The sequence below is a fragment of the Diospyros lotus genome, chromosome 2, assembly GCF_014633365.1.
Source record: "Diospyros lotus cultivar Yz01 chromosome 2, ASM1463336v1, whole genome shotgun sequence".
NCBI classification, from domain to species: domain Eukaryota; kingdom Viridiplantae; phylum Streptophyta; class Magnoliopsida; order Ericales; family Ebenaceae; genus Diospyros; species Diospyros lotus.
The window spans coordinates 29,155,552-29,179,072 of NC_068339.1; the positions used below are offsets into that span (position 1 = coordinate 29,155,552).

Below are 23,521 nucleotides of genomic sequence, written 5' to 3' on the forward strand. Positions count from 1 at the left end.
CAGGCCATAACACTGTTTCTACCTTCTCCAACAATTCATGGAATCTCGTAGCTCTTTCACTACTTCCAACATTGTTTATGGGAACTCCATGTGCATCATGTATCATTCCCACCATATCATCTCCAATATTACATTCCTGATCTTGAAATTCTTCTCGACTATTGTGAGGCCCATATAGCTCTCCATGAACCGTCCATATTATGTAATTAGTGTCAAACCCATTCAGAATGAGGTGTTCCTCCACAACATCTCGTTTACATGGACAATATATGCTTACCCCAGGAGACTTATGTCTATAGGCAAACTGAATGAACTCCTAAATTCCTTGTTTGTATCGAGGATCTAGCCTGTTCGATATGTTAATCCAACTCTTATTCAGCTCCATTAGAATAATTTATATATCAAACCTACTAAGAATAAGGATTCAAAGGGTGCTCTAAGAATGGGATTATAATATATTAAAGTTTTAGTTAATATAATCGGGAACAGTCATACAATCACAAGAGAAACAAAATGCAACCAAGTATAATTTATTTTGTGAGTGGTGGTGGCGTTGTCACTTTTTAAAATGGTAAATTAGTAAAGAATTCCATGTTTTGACCATTTGAGCATAAAATAAATTAAATTTATTTCTTAATTACTGTTTGCGAAAAATAATGACCTTTGTTAACAAATAGTCTTCAAATTATGTTTTTCATATCTAAGCAAGCCCTTAAGTATTACTATCCATTTACAATAATACAAACCCTAGAACCCTTTTGAGGATTGCAAATGATTGTCCATAGCATTAAAAATCATCTTTTCCCCAACATAGATACCATATGAGTGCTTAATTCCCTATAAATAACATATCCATCATATTCTATAGAACACCAAGAAAACAATAACAACAACAATCAAAGGCCTTAATTCCCTCTAGATGGGGCATGATACACCAAGATGGATAACCAAATTTTAAATTACGTGCAGAACTAAGGAATTTTTCTGACTGTGTTTTTTATTTCCTAGACAGACAGAAGTATTATTTTCATCATTCTGTGTTCTGAAAATTACAATCCATCTACTCTCCTCACATGGGCCTCTATTTGTCTTCTTCTCACATAATTAAATTGTGTCTCACACATTTTATGTTCTATAGGAGTCACTTTGACCTTATCATAAATAACCTCATTTTTAATTTTATCTTTTTTTTGTATGGTATGGTCACACTTCTATCTTAACATAATCTTTACACCCGTATTTTTGCGTATTATTGTGCTGTTCTATTATCAATAATTTTAAGCTAAAATTGAGTTCAAACCAAATACATTTGACACTGTCACATTTCAGGCAGTACAAAGAGCTGTTGGATTTTCCTAGTGTGTGAGTGTAAGTGTGTGTGTGGGTGGTTGTCCCACATTGGTTGTGTAAAGAGGTGAGAGTGGGTATTTATACTCCTCCCTCACACTTGGGTTTGGGCCCTAAGGGGCACCCAGATTTTGTGAGCGGGTGACCCCCTTGGCCTTCGCGCGCGCCGCCGCCGCCGGTCGGTCGGATGGACGGGTCGGGTCGGGTCATATAGATATATTTTTTACATAAAGAAAATCTAAAATTAAATTATTTTCTTTAATTTTATTTTTCCATCTTCTAGAAGTGGCTCTGGGTACCCGAAGTGGCGTCCTTTATTTAAGCCAGCGATCAATGCCGACTTGAATGTTGTGTCGCCTCGGTGCCCTCGTTCCAGCCTATAAAAGGATGGATGTTCCTCCAGTTCAAGGATCCGAGTTGCAGCGTCTGCCTTCCTTTCTCTTTTGCGTTCAATCACAGAGAGCAAAGTCTTCCTCGACTTCTGCCAGATCTGGTCGATCGTGGTCGCTGTTCGCCGGAGATAGACCGTTGAAGCCTGCGTTGACAGTCGCCGTAGCCTGCCAGTGACCGGAGCAGGGCGCATCTGTCTTCAGGCCAGCGCATCCCTGCGTGCCTCGGTCGTTCCATCATCTTTCTACCATTGCCGAAAGCTGGGTTTGAGTTCCTAATCCTGTTGCTACTTTGAGAATATATTGCCGTGGGTTGACTGTTTATTGCAATCGAAAACTACATATATATATATTTCGTTGCTGTGCTGGTGTGCTATTGGGAATTTTGACTTTGGCAGCTTCTACATAATTGTTGATCTTGTTGGTTGTTGCTGCTATCTCAACAATCTGCATTTATTTTCCTCTACGGTTCTAACATTCTGAAGACAGATTAGTTGGAAGGAAAATAATCTGAAAAAAAAAAAAATTTCATAACTTGAAATGGCTGCCCCCAACAACAACGTGCCTATGGCCACTGCATCGGCCTCTGCTGCTGTTGGACTCGCTATTTCAAAACCGGCAACTCATGTTGAAAAGCCACAACAGTTCAATGGGGAAGACTTTAACAGGTGGAAACAAAAGATGGTCTTTTATTTGACCACTTTGAACCTGGCACATATCCTGAAGGAAGCATGCCCAGTCACCCCGGAGAATGCAACTGCGGAGGAAGTAGCTGCCAAGGAAGCGTGGATGCATACAGACTTCCTGTGCCGGAACTACATCCTAAATGCCTTGGTGGACTCACTGTACAACGTATATTGTACTACTTACCCAACAGCCAAGGATCTGTGGGATGCCCTGGACAAGAAGTACAAATTGGAAGATGCTGGGACCAAGAAATTCCTCGTGGGAAAATTTCTTGACTACAAGATGGTTGACTCTAAGTTGGTGGTCAACCAGTTGGAAGAACTACAAGTGCTCTTCAGTGACTTGCTGAGTGAGGGACTGCTCATAAATGAACCTTTCCAAGTTGCCGCTGTGATCGAGAAGTTACCACCCTCGTGGAAAGACTTCAAGAACTACCTTAAGCACAAGCTGAAAGAGCTGTCCATGGAGGATCTGGCTGTCAGACTCCGCATTGAAGAGGACAACCGGAAGGGAGATAAAGCTCCTCTCAGGATGGAAGCAAGAGGCAACGTGGCTGAAGCTTCAAAAACTCAGCCCAAGAAACAACAAGGCAAGAAGAAGAATGTGAACATGGGTCCCAAGAATAAGACCCCCACTAAGCGCATCCAAGGGACCTGCTGGGTGTGCGGCAAGACAGGTCATAGGGCCATTGACTGTCGTCACAAGAAGGGACAGGGCTCTGCCAACAACCAGCGCAAGAACAATCAGGCCAACATGATGGAAGAAGATGTCGACCTGATAGCGGTGGTCACTGATGTCTGCATGGTGTCGAATGCCAAGGGCTGGTGGATCGACACGGGGGCTACTAAGCACATTTGCAGTGACAGGGCTCTGTTTGCCACATATGAAAGTACTGACGGCTCTGAGAAGCTGTACATGGGGAATGCTTCTGCATCTCCTGTGGTCGAAAAAGGCAAGGTCCTGTTGAAGTGGACCTCGGGGAAGATACTTACCCTCACTGACGTGTGCCACGTGCCGAAAATCCGGAAGAACTTGGTGTCTGGGACTCTGCTGAACAAGAATGGTTTCAAACTTGTATTTGAGTCTGACAAGTTCACTCTTAGTAAGGGGGGTATGTATGTGGGACGGGGTTATTTACTTGATGGTATGTTTAAACTTAATGTACTTGCCCAAGTTCCCAAGAAGAATGAGAATAAGAACAAGGCTTCCGCTTATTCTGTTGAGTTGTGTGATGTGTGGCACTCAAGGTTAGGGCACGTCAATTATCGTTCTCTCCAAAGAATGGTAAACTTAGGACTATTGCCTAACTTCAGTATTGACAAAGGACATAAATGTGAAGTTTGTGTCGAGTCAAAGTTCACAAGGAAGCCGTTTTTATCTGTGGAAAGAAACAGTGAGTTACTCGATTTAATTCACAGTGATCTATGTGACATGAAAAGTACTCCTACTAGAGGTGGGAAGAAGTACTTTGTCACATTCATAGATGATTGTAGCAAATACTGCTATGTGTATCTACTACACAGTAAAGACGAGACCTTAGATGTCTTTAAGACATATAAGGCAGAAGTTGAAAATCAACTAGGGAAGAAAGTGAAGGTGCTGAGATCAGATAGAGGCGGTGAATATGAATCAACGTCTCTCTCTGAGTTTTGTGAGGTTAATGGAATAGTCCATCAAACCACAGCACCGTATACACCACAACAAAATAGTGTAGCCGAAAGGAAAAATCGAACTTTAAAGGACATGGTCAACTGCATGCTTAATAGTTCAGGTTTACCCCACAACTTGTGGGGGGAGGCGTTGCTCACAACAAATTTAGTTTTGAATCGAATTCCACATAAGAAGACTGACAAATCTCCTTATGAAGTGTGGAATGGGAAGCAACCCTCATATAAAATCCTCAAAGTGTGGGGGTGTTTGGCTAAGGTGCAAGTTTCGTTACCGAAGAGGGTTAAACTTGGACCAAAAACGATAGACTGTGTCTTTATTGGTTATGCACTGAACAGTGCTGCCTATAGGTTCTTGGTGATAAAGTCAAAAATACCTGATATTAATAATAACACCATAATGAAATCTATAGAAGTGGAGTTCTTTGAGAACATATTCCCTTTTAAGGAAGAAAGACACAGTGACGGTGGTTCCAAGAGAAAGTATGAAGCGAGTTCTTCTGAGGCCCAAGTTGGTCAGGAGACCGAGGTTGAACCTAGAAGGAGCAAAAGAGCTAAGAAGGCTACTTCTTTTGGACCTAATTTCCTAACCTATATGGTAGAAGATGAGCCTTAAACATTTAATGAGGCTATGACATCGCCTGATGCTCCGTATTGGAAAGAGGCCGTCAATAGTGAGATAGAGTCCATTATGCAAAACCAGACTTGGGTGTTGGTTAACTTACCTTCGGGAAGTAAGCCAATTGGATGCAAATGGATATTTAAGAAGAAACTAAAGGCTGATGGTACTATCGATAAATACAAAGCCCGTCTAGTAGCTAAAGGCTATCGCCAAAAGGAAGGGCAAGACTTCTTCGATACCTATTCTCCAGTGACGAGAATCACATCTATAAGGATGTTGGTTGCAATTGCAGCATTACATAATTTGGAAATTCACCAGATGGATGTAAAGACTGCATTTTTAAATGGAGACTTAGAGGAAGAAGTGTATATGGAACAGCCGGAAGAATTTGTTGTCAAAGGACATGAGAAGAAAGTGTACAAACTCATAAAGTCACTTTATGGACTAAAACAAGCACCAAAGCAATGGCATGAGAAATTTGATCACACTATGCTTGCAAATGGGTTCAAGATAAATGTGTTTATGTTAAAATCATAAATCACGAGTGTGTCATTGTATGCCTATATGTGGATGATATGCTTATAATGGGCACTAACAGGAGTGTCATAGAATCCACAAAAGGGATGTTGAATTCCAACTTTGATATGAAAGACTTGGGTCTTGCTGATGTCATTCTTGGTATTCGCATAACGAAGAATGCCGACGGGTATATACTTACTCAATCACATTATGTCGAGAAAGTATTGCGTAGATTTGGTCATTTTGAGAGTAAGCCCGCGGTTACTCCGTTTGATCCAAATTCTAAACTAAAGAAGAACAATGGTGAAGGTGTATCTCCATTGGAATATGCTAAGGTCATCGGAAGTTTGATGTACATCATGAATTGTACAAGACCCGATATTGCCTACTCAGTAGGTAGGTTGGCAAGATACATGAGCAATCCTGGACGTGACCATTGGGATGCTTTGGTCAGGGTACTCAGGTACTTGAAGTACACATTAGAGTATGGATTGCATTACACGAGGTATCCACCTGTACTGGAAGGGTTTAGTGATGCTAATTGGATCTCGGATAGCATGGAGACTAAATCGACCAGTGGGTATGTGTTTACCTTAGGTGGAGCCGCTGTATCGTGGAGGTCTTCAAAACAGACGTGCATTGCGCGATCTACGATGGAGTCCGAGTTTATTGCTCTGGATAAAGCAGGTGAAGAAGCTGAATGGCTTCGAAATTTCCTTGAAGACGTTCCACTGTGGCCTAAGCCTGTAAATGCCATATGTGTCTACTGTGATAACTTAGCTGCTTCTATGCGGGCTAAAAACAGTGTCTACAATGGGAAGTCAAGACACATAAGGCGTAGGCATAATTCTATAAGACAGCTTCTCACCAATGGAATAATTTCCATTGATTATGTGAAATCAAAGGAAAATTTGGCAGATCCTTTGACAAAAGGGGTGACAAGGAAAGAAGTCACTTCTACATCGAAGGGAATGGGCTTAAAGCCTGTGAAATGAATTACCCGGTGGTAACCTAACCCAGTTGACTGGAGATCCCAAGATCTGGGTTAAATAGGCAAACGGGCTGGGATAATTCATAGTCTACACACTAAGGAACTTATAGTTCCTTCCCAGTTCCCGTTAATCAGAGTGTGTATTCTGTTGGTGGTACAGGTAATATTGGTATCTTGTTATAAGATGAGCATTAACAGAGTGCTCTTAATCAATGGTTACCTATGTGAGAGTAAAAGTGGGTCGCTTCTATGAGAACTATTCTAAAGGCTTGGGTTCTCTAGAGCTCTCATGAATTAAGGATACTGTCCAGGACCAAAATGGACACAATCGTATAGAACTCGAAGGTGTAAGATGAATTGTGTGTGGTATCTGTTGTCTTGATTTACTAACAGAAGTGTAGTTCAAGAGCTAAGCTCACTACTTCTTCGGTAAGTTCGACAGATACTCACTAAGGGAGGTTCAAGTCCAAAAGACACCTTGCCTGACGCATAACTTGTTGTCTGCTCTCTGTGGCGTCGTGTCGGTATGTTGGGATAGCACACTTACACTCATGTGGGGGATTGTTGGATTTTCCTAATGTGTGAGTGTAAGTGTGTGTGTGGGTGGTTGTCCCACATTGGTTGTGTAAAGAGGTGAGAGTGGGTATTTATACTCCTCCCTCACACTTGGGTTTGGGTCCTAAGGGGCACCCAGATTTTGTGAGCGGGCGACCCCCTTGGCCCTTGCGCGTGCCGCCGCCGTCCGTCCGGTCGGTCGGATGGGTGGGTCGGGTCGGGTCATATAGATATATTTTTTACACAAAGAAAATCTAAAATTAAATTATTTTCTTTAATTTTATTTTTCCATCTTCTAGAAGTGGCTCTGGGTACCCGAAGTGGCGTCCTTTATTTAAGTCGCTGGTCTGTTTGTCTCCTTGAATCGTCGGACATTCAAGCCAGCGATCAATGCCGACTTGAATGTTGCGTCGCCTCGGTGCCCTCGTTCCAGCCTATAAAAGGATGGATGTTCCTCCAGTTCAAGGATTCGAGTTGCAGCGTCTGTCTTCCTTTCTCTTTTGCGTTCAATCACAGAGAGCAAAGTCTTCCTCGAGTTCTGCCAGATCCGGTCGATCGTGGTTGCTGTTTGCCGGAGATAGACCGTTGAAGCCTGCGTTGACAGTCGCCGTAGCCTGCCAGTGACCGGAGCAGAGCGCATCTGTCTTCAGGCCAGTGCATCCCTGCGTGCCTCGGTCGTTCCATCATCTTTCTGCCATTGCCAAAAGCTGGGTTTGAGTTCCTATTCCTGTTGCTACTTTGAGAATATATTGTTGTGGGTTGACTGTTTATTGCAATCGAAAACTCCATATATATATATTTCGTTGCTGTGCTGGTGTGCTATTGGGAATTTTGACTTTGGCAGCTTCTACATAATTGTTGATCTTGTTGGTTGTTGCTGCTGTCTCAACAATCTGCATTTATTTTCCTCTACGGTTCTAACAAGAGCATTGCTCAGCTGGACATATATAGTTCCTGACTATGCACAAACTGGTTTAATTGCTGCGGTGTTCTTCTTTAAGGTGAGGGCCGCGTCTCTTCTTTTACTGTGTGCTGGCTTAATTAAGAATGCTAAAAGAAAATGACCTGAATGTTTCTGTTTTAATCTTGTTCACACAAAATCTTACATGCCATTATTAATGACGATTGTTTTGGATCCCTTTTCTCCAGTTGATTTTGCCTAAAGCATGCGTTATTATTTTTCTGCTGAAACCCATCTGGTGCTCTGGCTGGCGATGGCCAGAACCTGTTGCTGGGTTCTGGCATAGACTAGACTTGTTGAATTTTTTGATTTTTCTGTTTTAACTAAATAGAGATTAGGTTTAATTTTATATTAATTATAATGTAACTGATGCTGTAATTGTCCTTAGTGAATTGCCACCTCTAAGTAAGCACTTTCACTTTTTAGTGGTAAAATATGCTTATATCATCAAATAGGGAATTCAAAATAATTATGATCTAATAGAATGAATTATCATCTAAATCTCAACCGATAAACATGAAGTTAAATTAAACTTAGATGGTGGTGTTCCTGGACCGAAGTGATGGTAAAAGATATGGCTACATATATAAAGAGGAGAAAATGAAGAAGGGAATGGCGTAGGGCCAATACCTAGCTTGCTTGCTTGGCCACGCCAAGCATGCAACTAGAAAAGGTCAATGTGACTGGCCGTGAGTGCACAAGGCACGATAAATAGGAGAGTACTAAATGTTTACTTACCACCAAGGAATTAAAGACATTTATAGGTTGCAAGGGGATGGCTCAGGGTTGAATTCTGTTGAAAACCTTATTTAGGATATGATCCGAGCTTCGTTAGTTGTGGTGTCAATGACTGGAGTCATACTCATTAATGACTGATAGAGAACACCAAATCTACCAAGTGACAAGTCTATATACCTTCCAAGTGACCCCCTTAAATTAACTAATCAAAATTGGTGCCACATGTTAATTTTTTGATCAACGTGTCTTGTCTAGATTAGGCCACGTGATGCTTAGATATTAACTGATAGGTTAATTATATAGCTTGTTAAAATTCATAGGTAAAACTACGACACCTGATACTCACAAGCAAAGCAAGTGCGTTTAATTAATGAATGCACTTTGAGATTTTGAGAAATCCAAATCCATAGACTAACGAATCCACTCAAATTAGTAATATATAAATGCAAGGACGGGCAAGCTAAAGCTAAAGCGAAAGCTAATTAAGAAGATAAGTATTTTTATTTGGGTGCCTATGCATGCATAAATAAATAAATCAATCAAACAGCATACAGTGGTGTTCTAAGTAAGCCAGTGGGGTACTGCGACGGCGTGTCTGATCATACGTATAGACATCTCCCAAAACATATTAATTGTGGAAAAAAAATGAGTAGAAGTTAAGTTGGGAATATGTTGCTGCCGGAGATGGGGTTTGCGAGAAAATGGGCCATTTTATAAAATGGGCTAAAATTTATTAACTAATTAGTTAAATTAGTTAATAGATTTTCTTGGGTGACATAAAACAGTGGAAAAAAAATGGCCCTTATAAAATGGGAATAGGTGGAGCATGCTGAGAAACTTGGCGGCCTTGGTGTTGGTTCTATTCTAAATAAAAATACAACCCTTTTGTTTAAATAGATTTGGAGATTTATTGACAATGAGGATCCCCTTTGGCCCAAACTCTGTACAAGAAAATTATGAATTAAGTGTAAAGGAAATCCTTTGATACTCCCCTGTCAAGAAATTTGGACAATATTCAGAACAATATATTAATTGTGGGAAAGTAAAATTCCGAAGACTGATATGAATGAGAGGTTCACTTTTTAGTGGTAAAATATGCTTATATCATCAAATAGGAATTCAAATAATTATGATCTAATAGAATGAATTATCATCTAAATCTCAATTGATAAACAGAGAATCTGAGATAACACGCAAGATTCATACGTATAGACAGATAAATAAATGATAGAAATACATTATACACAAGTTGGAGACAAACCTGATCAAAGAAGAACAACTATCGCGGAACAATCGAACTGTAATTTACCCAAAATCCCCGATTTGACTGGCAGAAATAGCAAGGTTTCAGCTACATGTTTTTTGCGAATTTGAGTTGTTGGGACTCTTTGGGCGGATCTAAATTTATGGGTCCTTTGCTTGCTCTGGTTTAGTGCAAATTCAGTATCCTTTTCAATCAGTAAATTGGCAAGTTCCACCGCTGATTTATATCTCTACCTCTGTTCCTTAATTGATTCCCACAGAGGAATTCCGAGACACGATTTACCTTTTCATGATAGAAAATTAATCAAAATCAATTGGGTAGAAGATCAAGGTGGGCATCTTTCAAGTAGCTTTAGTGTACATACCTTCAGTTGTTGCAGCAGTAACTTCTTCTGCGAAGTTTGAAAAGCACCAAGTAGTTATTTGTTCTGCACTTAATTACTAGCTATATAAATTAATCTAAGCTAGCTAGACGAGTACTGTAACATATTTAAGGCCCATATATTACATAAAATTATGAAATGTGTATCTTACGAGAACTAACAAGCCACTTTAGGAATCTTAGTTTACTTCCATATTCGAACGCTAACGCGAGTTGTATGCAAGAAACTGTAGAGTTGTCATGCCATCTTTGTCTTTGTCGTAGACTAAATATTCATGCTCTCTTGCGATATACAAACCTAATTATGCATGTGTTATGCATATTTATTTATATATACATATATACTCTAATATTCAAGAAAAATCCAATATGTGAATAAGGGTTGTATTAGAAATACTTAATAAATGTTAATACAATTGATAACTCAACAATTGCTTTCATTTTCTTTTGAGTGTTTTTTGCTAATGAAGAAAATGTGAAGTTGGATGACTAACGAATATTGTGTATACTTCGATTTAGCCAAACTTGTCAGTCTACCTATAAGATTAGATATGATCTGATGGACTGAGACTTGCAAGATTAGTCGGTATGTAAGGGTGTGTTTGATTGCACACTTTTTTTTTATGAAAAATAGCAATTTTTGCTCAAATTCTAACTTTTGTAGTGTTTGATTAATCAATTTTTTCATAGAAAGTATTTTCTCACTTTGGTTCACATGACCCTCTTTTCCACTTTTACTGGAATTCATTTTTCCATGAGGGGCTGGAATAGATTTTCCAAAACAAAGAGAGATGGAGCGATCTGGCAGAGGCAGAGGAGAAGAAAAGTGGTCGAACGAGAGGGCGAGTGTAACAGCCCGCCTCCCAGAGCCCCTGTGTGCATTAACAGGATCCATGACAAGATCATTACTTAAATGATACCAAATAATAACACAACTATAACTCTTACTAACATCATAATCTTTTTATCATATAACATCTCATAATCATTTTTACATAACCATTCACCTCTTAGGCCCACCTGGGCTTACTTAACTTATATCTAACTCAAAATTATAAAACAATAAACAATGACACCCAGGATCTAGTTTCGGGAGAGCTCTGCGCTTGCTATCATGACTCGACTATCTGGACCCAATTCAGCCGTACGCACATGCAATCCCAAGATACTCTTACCTGGAATGATGGAAAGCAAATGTGAGTCACAAGACTCAACAAGCTCTAGAAAGAAAGATTGTAGGATACAGACAAGACTCTTCCCATAACAACCCATCCAATTCATACCAATGTAACGTCATTGCATGCCATGCTCAATACTTGCCTTATTTTCAGATGCATAAACATATAATAAACTTCACATAAACGGTCATTGAGACCCACATCAAACACACATTGGCGCCCAAGTCCAATTACCATTTCCTTTACATGACGTCTCTTGTCACTTTCAATGTAATCTATTGCCATGGGTCTCATCCTAGGGTCTTACTGTTGTCGTGGGGCACGCCGCCGTGGGTCTCACTCCCAAGGTCTTACCATGGGGCACGCCGCCGTGGGTCTCACTCCCAAGGTCTTACCGTGGGCTACGTCCACCATCCATACTAATAATTTAAAACCACACATTCTCACCATGCAGTGCAACAAATATGAAATGCAATGGCTTTTGCAGCATAAACATGATGACAAGGCCCCCATAAACCAAGCATCAGGCCATGTTACGCCCACATAAGAATTCACACACATGTGATATGCTCTAAATGCACCAGCTCACATGAGAACCTAAATCGACTCTTGGACCAATTGGGTCATGCAAATGCTCACACATCCCATCACACACAAAGCATGTCCCAATAGTGAATGCAACCCAAGCCTTATGCAGTACACACATTATGATATGCACATAATCAATGTGAGAATCTGGTAGTACTAGCTCTTCTGGCCTGTCTAGCACTTATCGTAACTGCTGATGACCGGCGCTCATACATCCAGCCATCAATTGCCATGACCCACGATCGACAGTAAGTGGCTTAATTTGTACCCCATACCCTTAGACACTCATATAGGCAACACTAAACTTTATACTTTATACTTATCATTTCGCACACTTTATTCATGACAACATAGACACCATTATGTCATTCACATTCTCATCTCTTCTCATACCCAGGAAACCATCTTCATATTCATATTAAATTATTAACATAATCCCATAATCTTAACCACATCCATTTTCTAAGAATCTAACCCCAACGGGTTCGGCATCATTCACAAGGAAAGCGGAGCGATACGAAACTCCATGACGGTCGAAATGAAAGACACCAAGACATCATTGATTAGCTCATTCCATAAACAATAAATTCATTAATAAAATATAAGTCACAGGGTGGTTACAATGCAGATTATTATTATTATTAATGTGTGGAACCGAGTCACGGTGAGGGAGGGAATAAAATACGAGAAACCACAGAGAGTTTCACGGGAATTAAAGAACATGAGGATAGGGTTAGGAGATTGCCTTAATCATCGCTTTTACCAAATGAACAATCTTCCAACATCCCACAGCACGGCTTCAAGCTCCCAGGCACACGCATGGTATACTTTTTTCCCTAACTTCTCCTTCCTCCCTTTGCTGCTCGCGGCCTCCCTCTTCTCCAAGCTCTTCCTTAGCAGATTTTCTTCCTTATTTATACTCCTTAGAGTGCCTTGGCCACTAAGCTTTTCCCCAACCCCAATGGCCATCATTTATGCTATCAAATCCCATTTAATTACCTCACAACACCTTGACTTGTTGAACCAATTTCAGCCACATTTAAGCCCCCAAGACACACAGTTTTATCTCATTTTGATTGACCATCACTACAAAAAAATCATTATTTAGCGGCGGTTTTTTTTTTGCATTTTGCGGCGATTCACATAATTTAGCTGTGATTTTTAAAACCGCCGCTAAATCAAACGTCGTGAAGCATTTAGCGGCAGTTTTTAGCAACTGTTGGAATAGCGATTTAAAAACCGCCGTTAAATATGTGATTTAGCAGCGGTTTTTAAAAATTAAAAAACTTAATTTTTATTTTTTAATTTTTAAATTTTAACGAAAAAATAAAAAAAATAATTTTTTAATTTTAGCGGCGGTTTCAAAACTGTCGCTAAAATAAAAAAAAATATTTTTTAAATTTTAATGGGCTTGCGTGCGCGCTGGCCCCAGCCCTCCTTGCGCGTGCCACGTGGCATTGCTGTTGGAAATTAATTCCAGCTCTTCCTCTCCCCAAGTTTCAATCCCCAAACCTCCCTACACGCATGCAATCGCAAACTGCTTGATCTGTGAAGCACCCTTGTATTATGTGCGCACATATAATTTATATACTAATACAATCATTATTTTATAGAATTATATTTTATATATTTTAATATAAATTAAAAAAATTAATTAATTTATTATTTTTTAAAATAATAAAGGAATAAATTAAAAATAAATTAATTGAGTTAAATTAAACAAATTAATTCATTAAAAAATAAAAAGAAGATTTTATATATTTTTTAAAAATTATTAAAATTTTGCTAAATTTCTTTTTATTTTTTAAATTAAATTTTTTTAATGAATTTTTTGATTAATTTAAATTAGATTTTAAATTTATTTTTAAGTTTTTATATTTTTATTAATTTAATTTTAATTATTTTCTTAAGGAATTTTTAATTTTTTAATAAATTTATGATAAATGTTAATTTAAATTTAATATTAAATTATTTAATTATTCTTTGAATTTAACGGCTATTCTTAAAAATCATCGCAATTATTAATTTATTTTTAATTTTTTAATTTTATTCTTTTAATTTTAATTATTTTATTATTTTTAAATTTAACGACAATTTTTGAAAACCACTACGAATATTGATTTAATCTTAATTTTTTAATTTTATTCTTTTAATTTTAATTATTTTATTATTTAATTATTTTTGAATTTAGCGACAGTTTTTAAAAATTATCGCGAATATTGATTTAATTTTAATTTTTTATTATTTTTTTCTTTTAATTTTATTATTTTATTATTTTTGAATTTAGCGGCAATTTTTGAAAATCATCACAAATATTGATTTAATTTTAATTTTTTATTTTTATTTTTTTAATTTTAATTATTTTATTATTTAATTATTTTTGAATTTAGTGACAGTTTTTGAAAATCGTCGCTAATATTGATTTAATTTTAATTTTTTAATTTTATTCTTTCAATTTTAATTATTTTATTATTTAATTATTTTTAAATTTAGCGTCAGTTTTTGAAAATCGCCGTGAATATTGATTTAATTTTAATTTTAATTTTAAATTATTTAATTATTTTTTAATTTAGCAACGGTTTCTCCAAAACCATCGCTCAATTAAAATTTTTAACGAATTTTGCAACGATTTTAAAAAACTACCACGAAATTTAATTTAATTTTTTAATTTAACGTCGCAAAATTAAATGTCTTAGTGAATTTTGCGACGATTTTTGGAAACTGCCGCAAAATGTAAAAAATATCGTCGCAAAAAACATTTTTTGCGGCGGTTTGCAAACTGCCGCAAAATACAATGTTTTGCGGTGATTTTCTAAACCACTGCAAAAAAATTACCACAAAAAATCATTTTTTTTGTAGTGCAATTTGCATAAAAATAAGGAAAACAAAGCCTGAAAAAATGAGAAAAGAAAGGAAGGCAGCGCATGCCACCAGCGCGCGCCACACATCTGACACACACACACACCATATTATATTAGTATATATAATGCTTGAGATAGCATTCCCTGCTTATATATTTTATATAATATAATACATTAACTTGAGATTATATATTATCTCACATACAATTAAGTGTACCTCCTTCCAAATTGCTTTCATTCCTTCATTTAATTATTTTATATTATGTATAATAATATTAATTGTTATAATATTTTATTTACCTTAATCACTTAATAATCTAAATCCTAAGAATTCTACAAACTTCCGATCACTTTCCCATTTAAAAATACAGTAAATTTAATATTCTCATTTAAATTTCTTTAACTCACAAGTATTCTATAAGTCACCGATCACTCTAAAACGTTGAAATTAATAATTATTATTTACCTCCAAAATTTCGGATGCTATAACGAGCGAGAGAGAAAGCAATCGAATGAGAGGCAGCGGCTGAAGGGACAACGTCGATGGCGACAGGGGGAAGATAAAGAAAAAGAAGAAAAGAATATGTCATCGCCCCAAATAATCAATCTGTTGAAGGTGGAGCTTCTAGTGGAGCAGGGCGTGTTTCTGGTTCTCACGGGCGACATCAAGACCAGTCTTGTCCTTGTCGACGATGTGAATGGCTTCTACACCGTCGGTGCTGGCAATCTGGTAAAGTACATAAAGGGTTCTACGTCTATCTTTGTACCAATCCACTTTGCCTCTGATCTTTCCTGTTTGTAATTCAAGGGAACCAATTTTGATCCCAATTGGTTTTATGGTTTACTATATTTAAGGGTCACATGGATGCTTTTCATTTTCCTCTGTGTTTGGTTGCTGGGAAAATGAATGAAGATATTCAAGGGAACGTATATAGTTGAATGTTCTGGATGTTGAGAACTTCAATTGACCTAGGGCCTAGGAGTTTACTCTAGAATTTTCTTTAACTAATTAATCTTGGATGAATGACAGAATGAAAGAAAACAAGATCATTTAACTGATCCAGAACCCGCTTGCTTGCCATGTACAGAATAACCGTGCAATTTGAAACCTAGATTTAGAAGCAGATGATGGTTGTAAATGGTTGCGAGTACACGGAGGCGGCAAGATCTACAGTGAGTGATGGAGTCGATGACTAGCGATGGCAGCAGTAGCTTTTTCAACCTGATGTTGTGTGTATGTATATTTGTGTATATATATTTGGTTTTTTTTAAATATTTTATGTAATATATTTGATTTATATTTAGGTAATTCTAGGTAAAAAATTATGCTAATTAAATGCCTTCAATTGATATTTTTCTTATAATTTAATTCTAAATAATTTAATTTTTTAAAATTTATTTTTTTCACATTTGTAATCAAATGCACCTAAGTGTTATTCATGATCTAGATATATTGTTAAGCTTTTGGGGCAACATCATTAACTCTTAGTTGACCCCTTATCCAACTTTACATAGCCGGGGCGGCACAAAACTTAAGGGGAAAGCATCTAATCCTTATAGGACTCGAATTCAAGAACTGACTCACGGGCGGTTACTGTCTACTACTCTGGTACTACACAATAATACCTAATAAGTGATTTCCAAGCAACTTTAACATAATATATGCATACGTTTGGATTTTGATCTTAATTATGGATTATGCTTACCGAAGTGCTCTCTGAGAATGCACATGTGAAGAATGGTGGTTTTATCATCCATCCCTTACATAAAAGGCTCTACGCCTCTCCTCCAGTAGCTTTTCATCTTCCTCTCCTTCACTGATCTCACTCTCAAGAGAGTTTATTCACTTGACCCTCAAGAAAATGGAATATCTTCATCTTCCCAGATCGGGCTGCGCGGAAGATAGCGGTCTCTCCACGCTTGTTGCGCGTCACCAGCAACTCCGGGGCAAGGCGGAGCATTTCCTCAGCAGCGGCGATTGCTTGGTTGGTGGTGGCTGCCTCGTGGAACATTGTGTTTCTGATGTGGTTTCGTGTCTCCATTTGGCGGCCCCTGTGAGTTTCCGGCAACTCCCTGAGTAAACTGAGGACTAAGCCTGCATGAATAGGTGGCCATGTGTATAACGGTGTCATTGTATATAGCCACTGGATAGAGTGGGCCTTCCGGAACTTTTCTGCAGAGTTCTATCGCCTTCACTTCTTCTCCATTCTCTATAGCTTCATATAATTCTCTATCAAAACGAAGCTTCCCAGCTTCACCAGAAAAGACCATGGTAAGTAGAGTTAGCTCTGACTTGCTCCCATATGCTTTTTGAGGGATAGTTTCTGTGGTGCTATTTATAGGCGGCGACGTGCACTCAACTGAAGGGTCTTTGAACCAAAGCAGTGAGATAAGAACCCAGTTCTGTTCTTGCTGTTTGGTATTGTTCTCAAAATTCGACTTTTCAGTTTGGAAAGTGACACCGTAATGAGAATTTTTACTGGGAAAAAGAAATGTCATGTTCCATTAAAAATATTCATTATAAAACAATATATCCTTTTACGTATTATATATATATATATGTTGTTTTTCAAATATAATAATAAAATTTATTTTTTTATAGTTTGTCGTCAAACTGTTAGGTCCCGTTATCTTTTGTGTTTCAATTTTTAGTTTTTATTTTTGAATTCATTTTTAATTTTGTATTTTGATTGTATTTCAAAAATTTTAAAAACGTGTTGTCTTTATTATTCTGAAAAACTGTTTCTTAAAATAGAAAATTGAAAAATACATTTACTTTAGAATTAAAATATATATTATAATATTTTATTTAATAAATTTAATTATTAAATAATAAAATTATTTTTTAATGAAATTTTGCTATTAAAATAAAATAGTAAATTTAATTAATATGACCAGCAAATGATTGCTACTATTCGACGACACTTGAACTTTCGCCCTCATGTCCCCTATCATCCTCAATACCTCTTTCATTCCCGATTGGTTCTCCGATGACACGGATGCGTAGGCCATAGCTATGTTCAGCGGGGCTCCCGCTTCTCCTCAGAAGCATCATTGTTAGATGTGGGCTCTGTTGAGTAAACTTACTCATATTAATTAAGTTTTAATGATTAATAAAAAAAATTAATACACAAATTATAGTATTTTTGGTAATTAACAAAAAGAGTATTTTTATTAAATATATTAATTATAGTATTAAATTATTTTTGATTAATTTATAAAATATTTTTTCATAACATACGTATTACCAAAAATATTTATTATGCATGTTTCCTACACTACTTATGGGCTAGACTTGACCCAGCGGGCTAGCCCAATCGCCTCAAGCCCAGTAGGCCAAGCTAAGCTTATCAAAGCAAGCTCACATGTCACTGAGATTCAAGCTCAGATCGCAGAACCAAGTGAGCTTCCCGCAAGCTCCCAGCAAGGCTTCCAGCGAGCTCACAACGATATAGTCAATGAGCTCCCAACAATACTTTTAGCTTGCTGACCTAACCATACAGCTCGCTGGTCAAACTTTTCAGATCGCATAGCGACAAGATTGTTGAATAAACGAAGGCAGAGACTCACTTACTTTTATGGGGCAAATCGAATCCCTCGTAATACGAAGCCCTACTCCCGATTTTATGGAAATGATAAAGACATCTTGTCCCTCATAATATCATCTCTACACTTTTGTATTTTATACAATTGTAAATACCCCTCACTATAAATAGGGGTCAATAACACCATTGTAAAAGGAGAATACTCTCTTGTCTTTACTTCTACTTAGTTTTTCCTCCTTCCATTTCGGCTTATTTTCTCATTGCGGGCTTACAAATCACAGTCGGTTGAATCTGAACGTCGACATTTTGGCGCTAGAGGAAGGGGCCGCTTTGATCGCTAGCCATGGTAAGAAGAAGGAATGCACAAAGCTCTAATGCGGTGGTCGATTTGCTAGAAAACCACCGCAATCAACCGCTGAATGTTCTATCAGCCGGAGGACCTGTTGTTTTTGCAGTGGCTGTCCCTATTCCACTGCCGGTTGGAGTCACCATCGCCATGTCCCTACGAGCTCCTATTTAACCTGTCACTCTAACCGTCGGAATGGAGACGATCCAGGCTTGACAGCAACGCCAGGAAGCATTAGAGAATACAATATGCAGCTCACTGATGCTATCAGGGTCCTCGCCCAAATTCAGGCGCAGGCTTATTCAGAGACCATTAGAAATCCCTTCAACTCATAGAATTCGCCATCAAGGGAAAGAGAGGCCCCTACCTGGTGAGGAGGATATTGGAGATAATTATCCGCCTCCAAATCATCAATCCCCAGAACAGGAGATAAGCAAACGATCGCAGGTCCAATGATTTGCGGACCCGAATTTAACTATTGTGGAGTTGTGTTAAAGAGTCTGGCAATTGGAGACACAACAAAGGGTTCGTGGCCAAAATAATGGTTGTGGGGACATAACACCATTCACTAGAGAAGTTGAGCTCAAATATCTCCCTCGTAGATTCAAAGTCCTGAGTATGCAGCAGTACAACAGGGACAGTGACCCCTATGACCACCTAGACGCATTCAATGTCCAAATGGATTTGCAGACAACCAATTCATTGGTCAAATCTCATGTCTTCCTAGCAACCTTGGGTGATATTCCTCAAGCTTGGTTCAGGGGCTTATTGACTCACAGCATCAGCAGTTGGGAGCAGTGCCAACAAAGATTTCTCAATCAATACAGGGTGCTAAGAAGGTAGCTCGCCCCTTCTTATCACATCGCCACAGTGTTCCAGAGGATAAATGAGTCTTTAAAAGACTAAATCGCCAGCTTCAGGTGCAAGGTGAGCAACATCGAAGATCCATCCGATGAAAGCGTTCTGACTGCGATCTCTATAGGCCTTCGCAAAGATGGGAAGTTCTATGAGAGCATCTATAAAACCCATGTTAAAGACTTGGGGGAATTCTATGAATGAGCTACCGAGGAGATTCCATGGGAAAAGGCTTTTGGGTCGAAGAAGCCCACCAGACTGAAAGAATAAGCTAGCTAGGGCTCCAACCAAAATAAGAAAAAAATAACCGAGACAATGGAAGGGAAACTCAAGGAGAACACTCGAGTAACCAAATCTCCAAGCAAGCTCGCAAGGTGGAGATGAAAGAGCGACCTCCGAGATCAGGTCGCTTTGATAGTTATTGTGTCATGTCTGATCCCCTAGAGATGATCTTAGCCTTGGAGAGAAACATAGAGGAGTTTGGGAAGCCCAACCTAATAAAAAAACCCCAACAAATTTATAAATTAGAAAAAATTATGTGCGTATCACAACGAGGTGGGTCATAACACTTCTGCATGCTGAACTTTGAGGGATGCCATCGAGGACCTCATTAAAAGAGGTCAGCTGAGGGACTATGTGGTGCGACTGACCAATTTGCCAACCCAACAACTTGTTGAGTTCTAATCTAGTCAAGATGAGGAGTGAATTGACACCTTTTAAAAATTCTAATGCAAAACTTATGCACGTATATATATGAGAAAATAAATTTAATACAAACCAAAAAATTCTTCCATATTTAACTGAGTAGTGGAGCTTCTAGAAACCTTTAAATTTACTCTATGATTCTCTTACCATATCTAGACCAATGAGATGGTGTAGCCTTGATGAGTGTGCTCCATGTGGCTGCCATGTCATCAAAATGCCACATTAACAATGCCATGTCTCCAAGTTACATATATGGCAACTCCATATAGTGGACTACTCCAATCTCCTCAAAAACTTCCATATAGATCTTTTGAACTTTCCATATATGAACAAATATTCCATATATATATATATATATATATCTTCTAGACTTTCCATTCCAAGAAGAACTTTCCATACATAGCTCAAATACTCAAATTTCTAGAAAGCTTTTTAAAAATTTGTTTCCATATATAATGAAATCTCTATATAAATATAAGAAGTTTCCATATATAACCTGTGTCATGAAATCACTAGAGAACAGCTTTGTAAGCCTTATGAAGGTTTCATGCTTTGTTAGTACATAAAATATAAATGTACATTCACATTCACACATGCCAATCAATCATCAAAATCTACACTCAACACAACTAGCACAGGAGTCGCCTCCCCCCGATGATGAATGCTCACCAGTAGTTCGAATAATCTACAAAATTCATGGTGGACCTCATCTCACTAGGACTTCCAACAGGTCCCATGACAGGTGCATGCATGTGTGAGGCCAACCATGTCTTGTTAACAAGGTCAAATGAGTAGGTCGCACCCGCGAAGCAAGCTAGGGGATGGTAGAGAAGATTATTTCTCAGAAAAAGAAGCCAAAAATGTCCATTGGCCACACAATGACGCCCTCGTTATACAGGCCTGGATCGACAATGCCGAAGTGCAGAGGATAATGGTAAACACAGGCAGCTTGGTGAATGTAATGTACAGAGCTTGCTTTGATCAAATGGGACTAGGGCTGGAGCAGTTGAGCTCATCCCCGGAGCTACTCTATGGGTTCACAGGTGATGTGGTGGTCCCTATTGGGAATATTAGTCTCCTTTTTACTATTAAAGATGTAGATCGTCAGGCCACCACGTTGGCAGAATTTCTTATTGTAGACTGTCCTTCAGCATACAACGTCATGCTCGGGAGGCAGGCAATGAACGACCTAGATCTAGTCACCTCAACCAAGTCACTGATAGTTAAGTTCCCAACCCCTAATGGAGTAGGGTGTGTACGAGGTGAATAACACCTTCCAAGGTGTTGCTATGAAGATGCCCTAAAAATGGGGGTTAAAGGGAAGAAAGTGAAAATCATTGCAAGAAGTGACCCATGACCTACCAGCTCAAAGGGTGTTAGCCATGATCTGGACCTCCATAAAATGAACTGTGATAGGACCACATGCCTAGTGGAAGAGCTCGAGGATATCCCAATTAGTGAGACAGATGAGGAAAGATGCCTCAAGTTAGGGAGGAATCTGGCCCCCGAGGTAAAGTCCCAACTTACTAATTTTCTTAAAGCTAATCTCGATATCTTTGCATGGAATCATGAGGATATGGTAGGAATAGCCCCAGAGGTTATGTCACACAGGCTTAACGTAGATCCCGGCTATAAGCTAGTGCATCAGAAGAGGAGGCCAATGACTATTGAGCGTTATGCCACTTTTAAAGAAGAAGTGGATAACCTCTTGGCAAACGAGTTCATTAGAGAGGCCTACTACCAAGTCTAGGTAGCTAACCCAGTCTTGGAAAAGAAGAAAAATGGGAAGTGGATGACTTGTGTCGACTTCACGGACCTAAACAAGGCTTACCCAAAGGACAACTTTCCTCTCCCAAGAATTGACTAGCTCATGACTGCTGGTCACCAGCTCCTTAACTTTATGGATGCTTACTCGAGCTACAACTAAATCCCCATGAACCCCGGTGACGAGAAGCACACCTTGTTTATTACTGACCGGGGGCTGTATTGCTACAAAGTGATGCCCTTTGGGATGAAGAATGCCGGGGCAACCTATCAGAGGCTGGTAAACATGATGTTTGAGGCGTTGATTAGCAAGACCATGGAGGTCTGTGTTGACGACATGTTAGTAAAGTCAGAACAAGTGACCAATCACGTTTCTAATTTGGGGGAGATGTTCAAGATCCTCAGAAGCTATCAAATGAAGCTCAATCCCCTTAAGTGTGCCTTTGGGGTAGCCTCTAAAACATTTCTAGGATTTATGGTAAATAATAGAGGCATTGAAGCCAATCCAGAGAAAATAAAGGCCTTGCTCGATATGAGGTCGCCAGTCCGAAAAAAAGATATGCAAAGCCTCAACAGCTAGGTTGCAACCCTAAGCCGATTCATTTCTAAAGCAACTGATAAATGTGCCCCATTCTTTGAGCTGTTGAAAAAGGCACGAGATTTCTAGTGGATAGAAGAATGTGAGTCCACTTTCCAATAGCTGAAGGAATATATGGGACGAGCTCCGCTCCTTGCTAAGCCTAAAGATAGAGAAAAGCTAATTATATACTTGGGAGTATCCTATTACGCTCTCAGTGCAGCCCTCGTTCGAGGGGATAAAGGGGTGCAGCACCCCATGTATTATGTTAGCAAGAGCCTGGTCGATATGGAGACAAGGTACACACCAATGGAAAAGCTGGCATGTTGCCTGGTAATGGCATCAAGGAAGCTATGACCTTATTTTCAGGCTCATCGGATTGAAGTCCTGACCAAGTATCCACTGAGGCAAATCTTGCAAAAGCCAGACACCTCAGGTCTTTTACTAAAGTAGGCCATCAAGCTTGCCCAATTCGATATAGAGTACAAACCGAGGATAACGATAAAGGGGCAAACATTGATGAACTTCATTGCTGAATTCACTAAACCAACTGAAGAGGAACAAGAAAGCTCAAAAGGATCCTCCTGGGAGCTATATATGGATGGATCATCAAGTGAATAGGGAGCAGGAGTTAGAGTGATGTTAATAAGCCCTGAGGGCCATAGAATCCTCTATGCTCTGAGATTTGGCTTCCTAGCTACCAATAATGAAGCTGATTATGAGGCACTATTAGCAGGACTTCGCTTGGCAAAGGAAGTGCGAGCTTAGGCCCTGGTAATTTTTAATAATTTTCAACTTGTTGCTAACTAGGTACAGGGAAAATATCAAGCCAGGGGCACAAAAATGGCAGCATACTTGTAGAAAGTACACGAGCTCCTAGCAGCTTTTGAAAAGTATGAGATAAACCAAATTCCCCAATCACAAAACTCTCATGCTATGCACTTGCTAGCCTAGCGACTGCCCGAGATGCGAAAATTTTGG

General features: G+C 38.7%; 1 protein-coding gene across 1 annotated transcript; it reads left to right on the forward strand.

The window, feature by feature from the left end:
* Nucleotides 1–20,986: 20,986 nt before the first annotated feature.
* On the forward strand, nt 20,987–21,949 carry LOC127794761 (uncharacterized). Its single transcript, XM_052326007.1, has 2 exons — nt 20,987–21,450; nt 21,616–21,949. The coding sequence occupies exons 1-2, from the start codon at nt 20,987–20,989 to the stop codon at nt 21,947–21,949; spliced, it is 798 nt and encodes a 265-aa protein (XP_052181967.1).
* The last annotated feature ends 1,572 nt before the right edge of the window (nt 21,950–23,521 follow it).

Excerpts from the sequence above, each read along its gene's own strand:
- LOC127794761 (XM_052326007.1), top strand. The coding sequence starts at position 20,987 with ATGAGTAGGTCGCACCCGCGAAGCAAGCTAGGGGATGGTAGAGAAGAT. Across the intron at positions 21,451-21,615 it reads CCAACCCCTAATGGAGTAGG|GACCACATGCCTAGTGGAAG; the intron begins GTGTGTACGAGG and ends GAACTGTGATAG.